Here is an 18,743-nt window from a genome sequence, read left to right as displayed (position 1 = left end):
TAACTACAGGGGACAAATGACATAGGGGTCCCCTGTATTAAGCACAACCAACACCAGGCATTTCAGAACCAGCCCTGGTTGACAAAATACAGGGGACAAATGACATAGGGGTCCCCTGTATTAAGCACAACCAGCACCAGGCATTTCAGAACCAGCCCTGGTTGACAAAATACAGGGGACAAATGACATAAGGGTCCCCTGCACAACCAGCACTGGGCTCTGATCCACCCGATCGGATGACATATCGTCTAGTGTGTACCCAACTTAAGAGTGAGATACTGCAAGATGCAGTCTCCTTGGTTTAACTCTCTAGTGCTAGAGCAGCCTGCAGTGCCATGCTCAACATAGTAATGTGTACAAAGGGAACTGAAAGAGAACATAGATTCTGCCTCACTCTTACAAGTCTATGTTCTCTAGCATGAAATATGTCACATGTCCAAACCTAAATAAAAAAAAGACATTGTTAGAAAAAAAAAAGTTTAGATTTATTTACTAAAGTTCCTCAAGCATTGATTCTTCAGACTATACTGTGGTGAGTCAAAAGGGCCTATTTGGCGTGACTGCAGCAATAGTGTATGAAGACACATCTGTAGCTATTTGTTAGAGCACTTTTCATATATTTCATTGGCTATAAAAAACCACACCCAATGGTTTTTATCATATCATGCTGAACCACTTAAGCCACTCACTTGTCTTTGCAATCCAGTACAAAAGGTACCAACCCTCCCTAGCATTGCATTCATTTTGAATGCTATGGGCTACAATCAAGGTGCCAGGAACTGAATGTGACGGCGTCTCGCCTCTTCTGTAATCACAAACAGTGGGCCTGATTCAGCACGGATCGCGGCTACGATTATGCACGCAGTCTCACTTACCGGGTCCAGCAGCGCTGGTGTCCTGTGACAGTTCCTGCAAGGCAACGTTCAGGAGGTCCCTGACGCCCACTGCTACAATGTTCGGCCAGCTCTCTTCCTCTGCAGTCGCTCAGGACACACTGCAGTTCATCCCTGGTGGCTTGTCCCTCACTTCCGGGAAGCAGTTGTGGCTCCCATAGGGAGCCACAGCTGCTTCCTGCTCCTGCGGCCTGCTCAGCAATAGTCTTAAAGGGCCAGGTGCACCATAGGTGACGTCATATAGGCACCAAATTCAAGTCTCCCCCTATATAAGGAGGTTCCAGAGGACACTCCTGTGCCAGAGTATAGGGTCCCAAACCATACTCCAGTGTTCCTACCTCTAGAGATCCCTACTGCTCGTTCCTGACCCTTGGCTTGCTTGTGACTTGATTCTGTCTCCTCCCTGGTACTGCACCTGGTATTCCGGTTTAGACCTGGGCTATTCTCCGTTATCTGTTTTCGGCTGACCCATGGTACTGCTTGTCTGTCTGGTTCTTGTTTGTCTAGTTCCGACCTGGCTTGTTTACCACTTCGTACCCTACCACACTCCACTGTACACCTGCACTTATACTAAGGAACCAAGTCAGAGCACCGCGACCTGTGTGTTGGATGCAGCTAAGTCTAAACGTCCTTGCGGGGGTCCCTGGTGAATACCGCTGGCTTATTAGACTCCGCATCTCTGTACTGAGTCTAGTACAGGCAAGCATCTATTATCTGTCTGAGAGTTTGTGACAGTTGTGTAAGTAAACCAGATTCAGAATTGATGAAATTGTACTTACAATTTACTTTCAGGTGCTGAAACCTTGCTTTGTTCAATTCACCTGTTTTGTAGGTGAGTTGTGATCTGATTATTCAGTATGAGTTTTGCTGTATAACTTCACAAGAGTTTTGGCACATCCATCTGGTACTGCCAAGAATGAGCAACCAGTTTCTCTACATATATACCCCCAAAAACCCATTGTTGAGGAAAAATCCTCCCTGCATTGTTTTTGCGCTTTGTAAATAGTCTTTTGCCAACTTCGATGATAAGCTTGTCTGATTTTCTGTTATGGCAGGTTCACCACAACTCATTGAGGTATTTGTTCCAGTCAGTGTCAGTTAAATCGAGTTGTTGTTAGTACCACTATATTGGTGTCGGTTTCCCGCACCAACAGTAATTGAACCTTCTAGCTGTCATAAAAAGATATGTGACTTCCTTCAAAACAATTGCTTTTCTGCAAGTTAATGGTTAATATTTACACTTTCTTTCAGTACCAACATGCCTTTCTTCTGTGCAAAAAAAGGAATGGCTTCCTTTTCCATGCAAGGCAAATACCTTCATCATGGTAATAATGCTGGGGTCAGTTTTACGTTTATTAGGAGGTATGCACAAATACACAACAAGTGCAAATTTACCCATAAATTAATGACCCAGCCAGACTAGTTTTGGGCTGTACAAGATACCTACAAAAAGGTAAATGGTTCTGGCAATTGCTGCATTCAGTACCCACATTAACAAGGGGAAAGTATACAACTACACATAGACAGCACTGTGGTTAGATTCTAACCTATGCCAACCATTGTACTATAACAATAATGTTAATATTTCCATAGAAAACGGAGTTACAATTTCTAAATAAATTAGAAAAAGAGGATGTTATGATAAGGTATTAGAGAAAAAGACACCTACAATTATGAAATGATGCAGTTATTATACAGTATTACACATTTAGCATTTCTGTAAAAAAAAAAAAAAAACACAGGAACAGCAAGTACAGTATTTAACAATATTATGGGCCCTATTTATCAATATTTATTTTACTAAAAAAAATGAAAAAAAAGCTGTTTTCACAGCCGTTTCACATTATTTTAATATCACATACATTTTTTTCATTAAAAACTACTCCAAGCACTTCAATTCGTGTATTTTTAGTAAGCAGTTCTCAATTCTCATACTTGTAATGGGAAATGTTATCTGCTCAGATTTACTAAAAATAAATTTTGGAAAAAATAATGAGGAAAGCCCTGTGATAATAATGTCTTCAGATGGCGTTATCCAGGGTTTCCCCTGTTTCCCCGACTCCTGCTCTGCTCTGACAGGCAGAGCAGAGCCGGGAGCTGGCCCCTGTGATCAGCTTTGTGGTCTAAATAGACCACAAGCTGATCACTAAAAAAAAAAACAATAGTTAAAAAAAAAAAAATGGTGATAGGTGCTCCGGTGAGGTCTCTGGGTACTTTAATCAGCTGGTCTCTAGCATCTAACCTGTGTCACAGTGCCGGAGCCCAGAGACCAGCTGACCGGAGTCCCAGAGGACCTCACCGTGCAGGTAAGTGTAAGCTGAGCTGAGGGGGGGAGATCATAATGGGGGTGATCATGGTTGCACGTGGGGGCTGGTGAGCCGGCAGCGCATGCGTGGACCCTTTTTCACTGTATTTTTTGCAAAAAATACAGTGAGAAGTGTATAAAGTGTGTGATAGGATCACTGGTAAAGTGGTCTGTGGCAGGTACATTTGTCCCAGATTCCTGTCATTATGTGTTTTAAATCCCCAGGAGAAAGTCTGCAGTGTAGCAGGCTTGAGTCTCGGCTTTTTGAAAAGCCGGTTTGGGACCTGGGGGTTGTGGGTGAGAGGAGAGGGAGGGCTCCACCCACGGCCACTCCAGGTTTTGGTTCTCGCAGCCTGGTAACAGGCTTGTTAGGGTTCCCACCTGAGAGTGGCCAATATAAGCCTTGTGTGTTTAGGGCTGAGTGTCTCACCTGGGAGAGCAGACAGGGAGTTTGCTCAGAGACACTTGAAAACCTAACTGTGAGTGTTGTGCTGTGCCTTTGTTGCTGGTGAGGGCATTAGGCCCTGCCAGGTTCTGGTAGTGAGGGAACCACCTGTAAAGTTAGAGCCCGGCCAGGGCTAGGATTTATGTTTATGGTTTCTTTTGTTGTTTCTGTTTTGCACAATAAAGACTGGCGCCGACCAGCTTGTACTCGAATCCAGTCTGGCGTACTGTTTCCTGGCTGCTGTGTGTGTGTAAGGAAGGAGTCCCCTACCCAGGAGAGGGACCCCCTAACCTGACTGTGTCACAATATGGTGGAGAATGCGGGCATTCACACACACTGATTGCAGCAAGAGGAAAACTTTCCGTTTAAAAATTAAAGGGAATGACACCCAATTTGTAAGTGTGGAAATAACGCTGTGTCCTTGGAGTCCCATAGAGGAGGCGTCAGCCAATGCTCAGAGAGGCAAGGTTCAGCTTCCAACCTACACCCCAGGACAAAATGGAGGACATTATTAAGGCCTTGCTCCAAGCTACAGCAGCTCAGCAGGAATCTACCAGGGCTCAGCAGGAAGCTACAGGAGCTCAGCAGGAGACGAACAAACTTCAGCAGGAATCTACCAGGGCTCAGCAGGAATCCACCAGGGTGCAACTGTTGGCCTTGGAGACAGCCCAGAGGCAACAACAGGTCGCCATCGCGGAAAACAGCCAGGCCATAAAAGAGGTGGTACAGCACCTGGTCGTCCGGCCCAAAGATGTTAATACTGGTCCTCCCACCACCACTCACTCCATACGAGCCAGTCACTTCCTCCAAAAGATGACTTCAGGCGATGATGTGGAGGCCTATCTCGCCGCATTTGAAAGAACGGCCGAAAGGGAGAGTTGGCCCAAGGAGCAGTGGGCAAGTCTGGTGGCACCATTTTTGTCTGGGGAGCCACAAAAGGCCTATTTCGACTTATGCCTGGCTGATGCCAAGGACTATAAAAAACTAAAACAGGAGATCCTAACTCGCTTGGGAGTCACCTCCTTTGTTCGTGCCCAACGGGTCCACCGCTGGGAGTTCCATATGGACAAGCCTCCACGTTCACAGATGCATGACCTCGTCCATCTGTCCTCAAAATGGCTACAGCCCGAGACGCTGACGGGACCACAGATCGTGGAAAGGGTCGTGATGGACAGGTACCTGCGATCGTTACCTGCGACTCTGCGCAAGTGGGTGAGCCATGCAGACCCTAAGTCCGCGGACCAGTTGGTCGAGCTGGTAGAGAGGTACGTGGCGGCTGAGGAGCTGATGAGTATGCCCCACCGAGCCCCGATGGCGCACCGGCGAACTCCCACAGACACTGGTAAGACTGTTCCAGGGGAGAAGGGTGCTGGGCGGTGGAATGTACCTAAGACTGAGGGTGTAGTACCTGGAGACAGGCCTGCCAGGCCAGGAAGGTTCTTGCCCCGTAAACGACTAGACATTAATATGATTCAGTGTTTCCGGTGTGGTGACTTCGGCCATATTGCCGCTAATTGTTCACTTACAACTGAACCTATGCAATGTGATACTGCTCATGTCTGCCGCAGGGCGTCTTTCTTTGCACAGACAGCCTGTACGGCTGACCGGCAGGCTGAGACTGATAAGCACATGTGTGTACTCACTGTAGATGGCAACCGAGTAGAGGCACTGTTAGACTCTGGTAGCTTGGTGACACTTATAAAAGCTGAGCTGGTGAACCCCTTGAGGTGTAAGGGGAAAACTGTTGGTGTGACCTGCATACATGGGGATACTCGATATTATGTTACTGCCGAGGTGAACATCGAGACACCATGTGGTTCTGCTATAGTTTCTGTGGGTTTGGTGCATGGTCTGATGTACGATGCAATATTGGGGAGAGACTTTGCTCACTTCTGGAAGTTGTGGGAAAGCCGTTTTGTTCCAGAAATGAACAACCCCGATCCATTTGAGAAGGTTGTCGATGTAGTGGAGGAGGGAGTTTCTTCTGAGTCAGAGTTATTCCCTTTTTCTACTATGATTGGCGAACTAGAGAATGCGGAGCGTGATGGTGGCCCGCCAACTGATGTGCCTCCCATTGAGGTGGGAAGTGTTGTTGGGCCAGTTAATCGTCTGCCTGATTTAGAGGTCAGAAGAGAGGTCTTTGCCGTGGAGCAGTTGAATGACCCTACTTTGGTAAAAGCCAGGGAGAATGTAAAAGTAGTTGATGGTAAACCCATAGACCCTGATAGTCCTTTGTCCTATCCCCACATGGTAATGTGTCAGGATTTGTTATATCAGGTGACTAAGAAGGGGGAAGATATTGTGGAACAACTAATAGTTCCCAAAGCCTACAGAAGAACGGTGTTGGATCTGGCCCATGGTCATATAACGGCAGGCCATCTAGGGGTAGAGAAAACCACTGAGCGAATAATGCAGAGGTTTTTCTGGCCCGGGCTCCATAAAGAGGTATCTGACTTTTGCGCATCCTGCCCTGAGTGTCAGTATCATGCTCCCAGGCCACATTTTAAGGGTCCACTAGTTCCATTGCCTATTATAGAGGTGCCGATAGTGAGAGAGCACCTGGAACAGGCTCAACAGGCACAGCAGAGGGTATACAACCGCAAGGCTTGGTTACGCAGCTTTGCTCCTGGGGACAGAGTGTTAGTGTTGGTTCCCACGGTGGAAAATAAACTTTTGGCTAAATGGCAAGGGCCCTTTGAAATCTTAGATTGAGTGGGACAGGTCAATTACAAAGTTTACCAGCCGGGGAAAAGAAAGCCGGAACAGGTATTCCATATAAATCTGTTAAAGCCCTGGAAAGATAGAACGGTACCGTCGGCCGTCCGAGCCCCTCCAGTAAATCCAGGGCCCTTAGTTCCTGAAGTGACAGTGGCAAAAACCCTGTCGGCAATTCAACAACGAGAGGTCAAGGAGTTTCTGGTCAGAAATAGGGTGCTGTTCTCTGACGTACCTGGGAAAACGTAGTATGGGGAAGAAGAAGAAAACTCTCTTGTTGGGGGCACTCGAATGTAAAGGTTATAATAAGAATAATATATAAAAAATAACTTTTATTAGATATATTTTAAAATACCAAAAACAAGTCTGAGCCTGTTACTTATTGGCATTACTGTTGGAATAACAGCTATAAATTATCACAAGCAGAACACGAACATACATAGAACATAAGACAACATATAATACAATACTTATCACAATTGTGTGAAGCTAAGTGAAATATTACAAATAGGTCTATAATTCTCTGTCTCATACAATATTGAGACCTATATAAAACATATACTAGTTCAATGACATCATAATGTCATCATAGCACAATGGCTAATCAGAATTACGGCAGAAGCATACAAGGAAATCTTCTAGAAAAGAATGTGATAATAACCATACAATATTCAATATAGGTTACGTGAGATATCACAGCACAATAACACTGAACAGTAATCAGAGAAATACAATGATAAGGGGGTCAGATGAAATAATAGCTGACCCTGCAAATATCAAAATGAATATAAGTAAATCACAGGTTGTAATGAGAGGCAGATCACACGTAGGTCGCATGTGATGCCACCCAGGTACTTGTAGACAGTAAGGTTATAGGAAAAAGTAAAGCTACTCCTTTATGTGGAGTTTACAAAATAGCAGCTGCTGCATGCCATTGTATAGCCATTGAATGGCATGTGAGCGTACTATAAAGGTACTCCCAGGGTAGGGAATAAGTACAATGAGTATCTGCTGTTGGACTGCGTTAAAAAGAAGGTCCTGGTGTAAACATTGCAGGAACCTCTAATAGGCGCACCCCAATGAGAGTACTCATAGAGACAATAGTTATCGTAATGAAATAACACAGCATAGGTTTGCGATCTGTGCTGCTGCCAGTCATATACCAAAGGTAGTGGTGAGTGGTGGGAAACCCAGATCGCATATGCAGTGATAGGAAGAAAGAGTATGAGTGTAGCTGCACTATGGCTAGTACAGGACAAGTGGAGCTCTCTTGCCCTAAAGGTATTGCAGGGTCACAAACTTGTCTCTGTTGAATAAAGCCACTCAGTGCGCTAAAGAAAGTGTAGTATGAAAAGTACCTGAGCGCTCACCTCCAGGGAGCCGGTGTGTAGTATAGAAAATCTGCCACTAGAAGAGCCTGTCAGTATGCTGCCATGACGAATCCCGCCTGTACACAGCCGGATTCGCGGGTCTGAGACGCGCGTTTCACTGTCGCTTCCTCAGTCAGATGCATGTGGACTGTGATACACAGGTGATCTTTAACCTGCGTTGTGACCAATGGGAGAGCAGGTGCTGTGTGTTGCAGATGCAATACCCTTGTCAATAGATCCAAGTGTTAACTCCCTCTATTGGTCCACAGCAACAGGAGGGAGTGAGTCATAGGAGGGGGGAGTGTTTGGGTTAGATGAAGCTCATAACGATCAGGCTAACAGGCTAAGGTGGAAAACCTGACTAGTAGCTAAAGTGTCTGTCTTGCAGCAAAAATAGTTATGCAAAAATGCTAATACCAAACATACAGATATATAAATAGTAGATATAAATAAGTTTGTATAAAGTGATTAGAATAAAGAAAATGTCACTTCCTCAGTCAGATGCATGTGGACTGTGATACACAGGTGATCTTTAACCTGCATTGTGACCAATGGGAGAGCAGCTGCTGTGTGTTGCAGATGCAATACCCTTGTCAATAGGTCCAAGTGTTAACTCCCTCTATTGGTCCACAGCAACAGGAGGGAGTGAGTCATAGGAGGGGGGAGTGTTTGGGTTAGATGAAGCTCATAACGATCAGGCTAACAGGCTAAGGTGGAAAACCTGACTAGTAGCTAAAGTGTCTGTCATGCAGCAAAAATAGTTATGCAAAAATGCTAATACCAAACATACAGATATATAAATAGTAGATATAAATAAGTGTGTATAAAGTGATTAGAATAAAGAAAATGTCACTTCCTCAGTCAGATGCATGTGGACTGTGATACACAGGTGATCTTTAACCTGCGTTGTGACCAATGGGAGAGCAGGTGCTGTGTGTTGCAGATGCAATACCCTTGTCAATAGGTCCAAGTGTTAACTCCCTCTATTGGTCCACAGCAACAGGAGGGAGTGAGTCATAGGAGGGGGGAGTGTTTGGGTTAGATGAAGCTCATAACGATCAGGCTAACAGGCTAAGGTGGAAAACCTGACTAGTAGCTGAAGTGTCTGTCTTGCAGCAAAAATAGTTATGCAAAAATGCTAATACCAAACATACAGATATATAAATAGTAGATATAAATAAGTGTGTATAAAGTGATTAGGATAAAGAAAATGATACCAAAATAAAAATAAATAAAAATAAAAATTAAAAATATTAAAAATAAAAATAAATATAAAGATAATAAAAAAAAAAAAAAATAATAACAATAATAATAATAACAACAATAATAACAATAATAATAATAATAATAATGAGTAGATAATAAATAATTAATTAATATATGAATATGTATGGTGATGTGACGACAGTGATATATTCTAGAAAAGTGTATACAAATGTGAATACAGATTGTGTGCAGAAATACCTTGACATAAGTTGACATGAAGTATAAGGTAAATACCAAAAGGATATGTTGGATGTATAGAGTGATCAGGAATTAAGGTTATAAAATTGATGAAACATCAAAGTGATGAGAACATGGCTAAGATAAACAAATGAGAAGACAAATGAAAACAGTGTGGGGTAATGAGTATTCAATAATAATGCTGAGATATGTATTTATACATAGAGAATAAGTGTATGTGGAGATGGTGGGAGAGAAAAAAGTGTAAAAAAATGTAAAAAAATATATATATATATATATATTAAGAAATATGTGAAATATCAAGTTTAAGAATTGGTCACTAAAATACTAAAATGATGTCTGTGTTGGAGTTAAGCTTCCAATGATCGTCCATTGCTGCTTGCATATAAAAATTAGTCAGACATGACATAAGTTTTAATGAAAAAAGACCTCTCAGAGAAAGATACTGTAGTTGATCATTTCATTGAGTCCATTAGGGCTCACAGTATTGAGTCTAAAGGTCCAGTTGCTTTCCCTCTGTAGTAATATTTTTGTCAGGTTGCCACCTCTTATGCCCAATCTAATATGTTCTAGCCCAAAGGCTTTCAGATCTTGTGTTGTTCCATTGTGGTATTTTAAGAAGTGTCTGGCGACAGATGTCAGTTTCTTCATTTTAGTGAGGTCGCTTCTTGCATTTTTGATATTCCCCACGTGTTCTAAGATTCTCTGTTTAAAGATGCGACTTGTCATGCCTATGTACCTAAGGTTGCAACTGCACTCCAAGCAGTATATAACCCCCATAGCATCACAGTTGATAAATTGTGTTAGCATGATAGTCTGGCCATATCTATCGATAACGTTATCTTTTTTGGTGATATAGCTACAGGCTTTACACTTACCACATGGGTAAGTACCTTTTAATTTCATCTGCCTTCTGGGATTTCCTACAAAATGGCTCTTTACCAGTCTATCCCTGAGATTTGGGGATCTTCGCCAGCTAAAGGTGGGTTTACTCTCCAGAGAATTTCTCAGATCATCATCCATGAGTAAGACATGCCAATGTCGTGTGACGATTTCCTACAATTCTCGCCACTCATTACAGTAATTTGTAATGAAACGTACTTGGTTTTTTGTTTCACTAGATTTGTTGTTGGAGAAGATCAGGGTGCATCTGCAACACACAGCACCTGCTCTCCCATTGGTCACAACGCAGGTTAAAGATCACCTGTGTATCACAGTCCACATGCATCTGACTGAGGAAGCGACAGTGAAACGCGCGTCTCAGACCCGCGAATCCGGCTGTGTACAGGCGGGATTCGTCATGGCAGCATACTGACAGGCTCTTCTAGTGGCAGATTTTCTATACTACACACCGGCTCCCTGGAGGTGAGCGCTCAGGTACTTTTCATACTACACTTTCTTTAGCGCACTGAGTGGCTTTATTCAACAGAGACAAGTTTGTGACCCTGCAATACCTTTAGGGCAACAGAGCTCCTCTTGTACTAGCCATAGTGCAGCTACACTCATACTCTTTCTTCCTATCACTGCATATGCGATCTGGGTTTCCCACCACTCACCACTACCTTTGGTATATGACTGGCAGCAGCACAGATCGCAAACCTATGCTGTGTTATTTCATTACGATAACTATTGTCTCTATGAGTACTCTCATTGGGGTGCGCCTATTAGAGGTTCCTGCAATGTTTACACCAGGACCTTCTTTTTAACGCAGTCCAACAGCAGATACTCATTGTACTTATTCCCTACCCTGGGAGTACCTTTATAGTACGCTCACATGCCATTCAATGGTTATACAATGGCATGCAGCAGCTGCTATTTTGTAAACTCCACATAAAGGAGTAGCTTTACTTTTTCCTATAACCTTACTGTCTACAAGTACCTGGGTGGCATCACAGGCGGCCTACGTGTGATCTGCCTCTCATTACAACCTGTGATTTACTTATATTCATTTTGATATTTGCAGGGTCAGCTATTATTTCATCTGACCCCCTTATCATTGTATTTCTCTGATTACTGTTCAGTGTTATTGTGCTGTGATATCTCACGTAACCTATATTGAATATTGTATGGTTATTATCACATTCTTTTCTAGAAGATTTCCTTGTATGCTTCTGCCATAATTCCGATTAGCCATTGTGCTATGACGACATTATGAGGTCATTGAACTAGTATATGTTTTATATAGGTCTCAATATTGTATGAGACAGAGAATTATAGACCTATTTGTAATATTTCACTTAGCTTCACACAATTGTGATAAGTATTGTATTATATGTTGTCTTATGTTCTATGTATGTTCGTGTTCTGCTTGTGATAATTTATAGCTGTTATTCCAACAGTAATGCCAATAAGTAACAGGCTCAGACTTGTTTTTGGTATTTTAAAATATATCTAATAAAAGTTATTTTTTATATATTATTCTTATTATAACCTTTACATTCGAGTGCCCCCAACAAGAGAGTTTTCTTCTTCTTCCCCATACTACGTTTATCTATACTCTCATGGGGAGCACCTCCACACTTTACAATATTTTTGCTTGACACCTATACTAGGGTTTGATATTTATAATTGTGGATTTTCATTATTCTTTTGACTAATTATATCCAATATATTATATCCTGTGCTCAAACTATATCCCCCTATTCTCCCCTTCCCTGGTCATTTATGTACCTGGGAAAACCTCGGTCGTTAAACATGACATCATCACTGACCCAGGGGTTAAAGTTAATCTAAAGCCCTATAGGTTACCAGAAGCACCAAGAGAATCGGTGTCGAAAGAAATTAAAAATATGCTAGAGTTAGGGGTTATTGAAGTATCACATAGTAAATGGTCAAGTCCCATTGTGTTGATTCCAAAGCCCGACGGGAGTGTGCGTTTCTGCAATGACTTCCGAAAGTTGAACAGTGTTTCAAAATTCGATGCCTACCCGATGCCACAGTGGAGAAGGAGGCGTTGGCCATAAAGTGGGCGTTAGAGGTTCTCAGGTACTACTTGGTTGGAAGAAAGTTCAAATTGACCACTGACCATGCCCCTTTGAAGTGGATGTCCGAAAATAAAGACAGTAATGCGAGAATTACGAGATGGTTCTTGGCATTACAAACTTTTAAATTTTCAGTGGAACATAGGCCAGGAAGCCAGATGGCCAATGCAGACGCGTTGTCACGCGTTCATTGTTTGGGGGCTTCAGTTGTTCCGCCCCACAGGTCGAAACAAAGGGGGGGGATATGTGATAGGATCACTGGTAAAGTGGTCTGTGGCAGGTACATTTGTCCCAGATTCCTGTCATTATGTGTTTTAAATCCCCAGGAGAAAGTCTGCAGTGTAGCAGGTTTGAGTCTCGGCTTTTTGAAAAGCCGGTTTGGGACCTGGGGGTTGTGGGTGAGAGGAGAAGGAGGGCTCCACCCATGGCCACTCCAGGTTTTGGTTCTCGCAGCCTGGTAACAGGCTTGTTAGGGTTCCCACCTGAGAGTGGCCAATATAAGCCTTGTGTGTTTAGGGCTGAGTATCTCACCTGGGAGAGCAGACAGGGAGTTTGCTCAGAGACACTTGAAAACCTAACTGTGAGTGTTGTGCTGTGCCTTTGTTGCTGGTGAGGGCATTAGGCCCTGCCAGGTTCTGGTAGTGAGGGAACCACCTGTAAAGTTAGAGCCCGGCCAGGGCTAGGATTTATGTTTATGGTTTCTTTAGTTGTTTCTGTTTTGCACAATAAAGACTGGCGCCGACCAGCTTGTACTCAAATCCACTCTGGCGTACTGTTTCCTGGCTGCTGTGTGTGTGTAAGGAAGGAGTCCCCTACCCAGGAGAGGGACCCCCTAACCTGACTGTATCACAAGTGTATAAAGTGAATTCGTCTTGACAGAGGCCCTGATTCAGAGCCACCCACAGCTAATGCGAGCGGCGTAGGATGATGGTCGCGATGGTCAAGACCATCGCGACCATCGGGCTTGCGACGAGACCCTTGTGGTAGGGTCTCATGGCCGCAAGCCCCAGAGAGCTTTCAGCTCAAACAGAGCCGAAAGCTCTCCCACTGACATCACTTGTGATGTCAGTCGGGCCGCCCCCAAACGGTAGGCGTTCCCATGGGAACGCCTCTGTCTGGGCAGCCACCCCCCTCGACCCGCCCACCAAAGGGGGCGTTCTGTCACTCAACATCAACAGCACACCCCCTTTGGTGCGAGACCTGGAGCGACGACGGATTTCCTGTCGCTATCCGGGTCTCGCACATGCGCACGATGGAGCCGGCTCCGTCGTGCGCATGCGCTCTGGGCCACCATCGACCCGGTTGCGAGCGCTCAACGCTTGCGACCGGGTCTGAATCAGGTCCAGAGCTTTATCAAAAGCTCTGTCCCTGTATGCGATATTTGATATAGCCTTGTGATGTATTGAAAATATCGCAATGCAAATTTGGGCAATATTATATTATCACAACCCATCCGTGAATTAGATGCGGATTGTAATTAGTAGAGCCCTCTATAAATTCAGATAATTAGAGCAAGACTGTTGATATAGGGAAGGATTTTAAATGTGTTCTAGTTTGCCAGTCTATAGGACAATGTAATAAATGTTTATTATTGAAGAGTATTCTAATCACAACAGCTTACTGTATATACAACACTAGACAGTTCAATTTTAATGCTGAGTGTGAATTACATGCATTACCGTAAGTCATTCATTAATGACTGATAACAGCAGCCAAGGTGAGGGATTACAACAAGGATGTACAAAGTTAAATACCAGGACACACTATTGACTGCAGTAATGCACTAGCAGGAGCACTGTGACTGCTGTATTTTTCAGTGTATTAGGGCAGGGGAGTTGCTTGTAGCCATGGCATCTGCAGCATGTGTGTGCTACTGCACCCCCACCCTCCAAGTGTGTCAGGTAGGGGGTGTGTCAAGCATGTAGGGGTAAATTAAAGGGAAATAAAAATAAACATATGGGGCAGTATCAAACTGGGTCATGGAGGGCTAGATATATTCCAACCCACTAAAGTAATTCCACCAATTAAAAATAAGCAACACAGTAGTGCACACAATTCACGTTATGCCACACAGTAGTGCTCCTTATTCACATTACGCCATACAGTAGTGTCTTTTTTTTATATTACGCCACAGTACTGTCCCTTATTCGCATTATCTTACACAATAATGGCCACAATGCACGTTATGCCACACATTAATGCCCATTAATTTGTGTTATGCCATAGTAGTGCCCCGTTTTCACATTATGCCTAATAATAGTGCCCCTTATTTACATTATGCCACAGTAGTGTCCCTTTTACACATTATGCCACAGTACTGCCCCTTATACATATGCCATAGTAGTGCCCCTTATTGGCATTTGGCGTTAGAGCAGTCAGGAATGACCTCACCAGACTCACCTCTCAGGTTTCTCCCAGTCATGGGTGCTACGACCCAGGCTCTCAGCATCAGCACCCGGCTCAGGCCTCCCCACAGTAGCAGGGACACAGCTGCCACCTTCTCTCCTCTTTGCAAACCGGGCCGGAGGATGTCAGGGCCGGGGTGGTAGATGGGACCCACCTCAGAGGTGGAAAAGAGGAGAACCTGGAGGTGATGATGGGAGGGTACTGCCTCCTCCTCCCTATTTGTTATTGCCCATGGATCCACCATTCCTCCCTTATGTTCAGCCCCAGTGCCGGATTTAGGGTCCTACGCAAAATACCGCCTCGGGGCTACATATTAATGTATATATAAATACATACACTGTATACATTTCTCACACAGCTCTCCCCACTCACTCAGATCTTCCCCCTTCTCACACATATCTCCTCCCCTCAGACACACACAACGATCCCCCTCATTCAGCCCCAACCACAGCTCTCCCCCTTACACAGCTCACCTCCCCTTACACAGCTCTCCCCCTTACACAGCTTACCTCCCCTTACACAGCTCTCCCCCTCACTCATTGTTTCCCCCCTCGCTCAGATCTCCCCCCTTCACACACACAGTTCTCCCCCTCACAAAGATCTCCCCTCCTCACACAGACCAACCCCAGCACACACTCATACACACACAGCTCCACCACTTAACAGAGCTCCCCTCCCTTCATACACACAGATATTCCCCCTTTTACTCAGATCTTCTCCCTCCCTCCTTACTGTAGCAGGGCGCAAGAGATCAGCCATTCGACTGGGAGGGAAGGAGGGAATCACCTGCTGATGAGCTGAGCCTGAAGCACATAGAGATCGGTGCATTTATACGGGGGGGGTGGGGAGCATGGTGATGGCAGTGCCACAACCGTGGCTCCATCCACACCATGCCCCCTGTCTGGAGGCACTGATCTCTTTCTGTGTTTCAGGTTCAGCTCAGCAGGTGCTCTGCCCTTTGTCGAATGCCTGATCTCTGGCTCCTGGAGCATGTGCTCCACTGCAACCACCCTAGCTACTCCCCTGTATTGGGGGGAAATGTAATAGCCTGTCAGATGCAGGCATTGGCAAGAGTTCATCTACTCTGCCTGATGTTCTAAAGTATCAATAATTTAAAAGGCAAAAGCAGATTGTTTTGCCTTTTAAATTATTACCACTTTAAAACATCTGGCAGACTTGCCGGAATTGCCAATGCCCACATCTCTCAGGCTATTACATTTCTTACATTATCTTTATTAGAATGAACTTGTGCATACTTGCCTTCTCTCCCAGGGATGTACAAATTCCTGGGAGTTACCCTGGAAGAGCAGGGCAATGCATGTGCAAGTGGAGAGTGCTGGAGAGGAATCCTAAGGATCCTTGTCTCTGTATATTTTGCGTAGTGTAGCCTATAGTGATGGCTTAGCTATCGGAGCCAAGCTCATTCCAGAGCTTGGTAAATTTGGCAAGAAAGCAGCTCCCATAGGTTTCTATAGAGGGGTGCTTTTGCAGTCACAGTACTCCACGAAAACATCCCACAAATAATAATTGATAAATAGGTCCGTAAAGGGAATTTGCAAGTTAAACCATATTTAAAACTCATATGTGCAATAAAGGCCAGTTTAACATGAGTGAAGTCTACAGTATAGGCACACATCCCATAACCCTATCCAACAATTAACCTCACCAGAAGAGAATTTAAGGGTCTATTTAGTAATAGTAATTTAGTAATATATGTGAAACAGTTAGGTTAGGGGGTCCCTCTCCTGGGTAGAGGACTCCTTCCTTTCACACACAGCAACTGGGAAACAGTACGCCAGACTGGATGCAAGTACAAGCTGGTCGGCGCCAGTCTTTATTGTGCAATATCAGAAATAACACAAAGAAAACATAAACGTAAATCCTAGCCCTGTCGGGGCACTAACTTCACAGGTAGTTCCCTCACTACCAGAACCTGGCAGGGCCTAATGCCCTCACCAGCAACAAAAGCACAGCACAACACTTACAGTTAGGTTTTCAAGTGTCTCTGAGCAAACTCCCTGTCTGCTCTCCCAGGTGAGACAATCAGCCCTCAACACACTAGGCTTATATTGGCCACTCTCAGGTGGAAACCCTAACAAGCCTGTTACCAGGCTGCGAGAACCAAAACCTGGAGTGGCCGTGGGTGGAGCCCTCCCTCTCCTCTCACCCACAACCCCCAGGTCCCAAACCGGCTTTTCAAAAAGCCGAGACTCAAGCCTGCTTCACTGCAGACTTTCTCCTGGGGATTTTAAACACATAGGACAGGAATCTGGGATAAATGTCCTGCCACAGACCACTTTACCAGTGATCCTATCACATATAGCCCAAAACGTTTTTTCTATTACCGATTATCACAGGGATGGAAATGTTTTTTGGACATATTCAACACTGGGACAGATGAATGGTGCTCTGCTCTCCGACGATTCTGGCTGGCAGTGATAAGAAGAGATTTATCACTTTACCAACCAGTCCAAAATTCCCTATGTGAATACATGGCCTGGCAGCACACATGCTCCCTGCAGTGGAAGCTCGGACATTGAGATTTACCCAAAAATAGTGAAATAACAGGAAAAAGATTGTACAATATTAACTTCCTTTAACTTTCTTCATTGTAACTCCAACATATGTTGCCAATGAAAACCATGTGTAATACATTCTAATGCATAACCAACAGCATAAACAATACCAGAAGAAGAAACATTAAAACAATTGTAAAACCATACTTACCACAACTAAGATTGCTTTCTGTTTTCCTTGCCCAGGATGGGATGCTCCAAAAATCATTTTCCCAATTTATAACATTCCCTTTTACATCACAGCTGAGGTTTGCAAGAGCACTTGAATCCATTGCAGTGTCCCATAGGCGGAAGTTGTAAATATCCCCCTCCAGAGGTCCCATTTTGGAAGTATAAGAGCCTAATGTTAAGTTCCCGTTACCTGGAATAGTAAGATCTTTTGCATCTGGACAGGATACAGCATGATAGCTGTTTTTGGTACTCACAAATATTTGTTCTGAATGGTTACTCCAGATAATGCACACTTGTTGAAATGATGTTGTAAAGAACTCTTTATTCCCGTATAAAGGTAAGGCAGAATCAAGTATGCACGGAACACCCAGGATAGACAAAATATATGCATTCCCATTTTTTCCAAAGCTCAAGAGACCAGTGCTAGCACTTTCGTAAGAAAAGACTGTCCAGTTCTCAGTACTGTTGCTGGTCTTGGTAGCTTCAAAGCATACTGTTAGTTCCGTTAGAGCAGGAAAGGAAATTTTGGATGAGACTGATATAATACTGAGACTTTGGTTCTGTGGAACAGTGACTTTTTGGTTTCTTAATGATACAGCCACTAACAAAGAAAAAAAAAATCATATTAGTATCAAGAATAAACTTACAGTACAACACAGAATATTTACTACCTAATGAACTATATATAATTGGTCTCATAATAAAAGTACCCAATCTTTTCTATGTTTGTTATTAACTTTTTGTTTCTGGAGCTCTGCTCATTTTACTTACTGTTACACCTAGTTAGTATGGGGCACATACATTTCATCTTGAATGTGCCACCACCAAGGCCAGTGCAAGTTACTAAAAATAAATTGTAAAAAAATACCTGGGTCTCCCCCGGTAACCGGACTTCTACTCTGCTCTAAAAGGCAGAGCAGAGCCCAGAGCCGGTCTAAATGATCAGCTGTGTGGTGTAAACAGACCGCAAGCAGATACACTGCAAAAAAAAAAATTCACTTACCTGACTCCAGGGACCGGTGGTCGGGGCTCTGGTGATGACTCCCCTCTGGTCAGCTGGTCTCCCATGCTGCACTGCGGCCCGGTCATCAGGTGATCGGGTCCCAGTGCAGTATGGGATAGCTGACCGGAGGCATGGAAGACATCACCGGAGCACTGATGACTGCAGATAAGTGCTATTAAGGGAGGGGGGTCGCTGGGGTGTCTGTGATCGCAGGGGGTGGGGCTTAGTGTCAGGGGCAGGGCTTAGCGCCGGGGGGTAGCAGTGACGTTCAGACGGCGCATTCGCGGGGCACTAGTCACTGTATTTTTTTGGGCGAAAATATCGTGACTAGAGTGCGGAGGGGATTCGCAGGGACAGAGCTTTCTCGCAAGTTCTGTCCCTGCAAGGGATTTGTAGTAAATCCCTGTGATATTG

The 18,743-nt window shown here is 44.3% G+C and overlaps 1 protein-coding gene across 1 annotated transcript in view; it reads right to left on the bottom strand.

Moving 5' to 3' along the window:
- The window catches only part of ADGRG6 (adhesion G protein-coupled receptor G6), a 193,380-nt gene that overhangs the window by 102,006 nt on the left and 72,631 nt on the right, over nt 1-18,743 (bottom strand). The window contains exon 4 of the mRNA XM_088474375.1: nt 17,307-17,927. Within this exon, the coding sequence (XP_088330501.1) occupies nt 17,307-17,927 (621 nt within the window). The remainder of the gene's footprint in view (nt 1-17,306; nt 17,928-18,743) is intronic.

The sequence above is a fragment of the Taudactylus pleione genome, unplaced genomic scaffold (assembly GCF_031769625.1).
Source record: "Taudactylus pleione unplaced genomic scaffold, aTauple2 ptg000154l, whole genome shotgun sequence".
Lineage (NCBI taxonomy): Eukaryota > Metazoa > Chordata > Amphibia > Anura > Myobatrachidae > Taudactylus > Taudactylus pleione.
The sequence above is the reverse complement of the archived record's forward strand: the minus strand, read 5'-3'. Positions and strand labels throughout refer to the sequence as shown.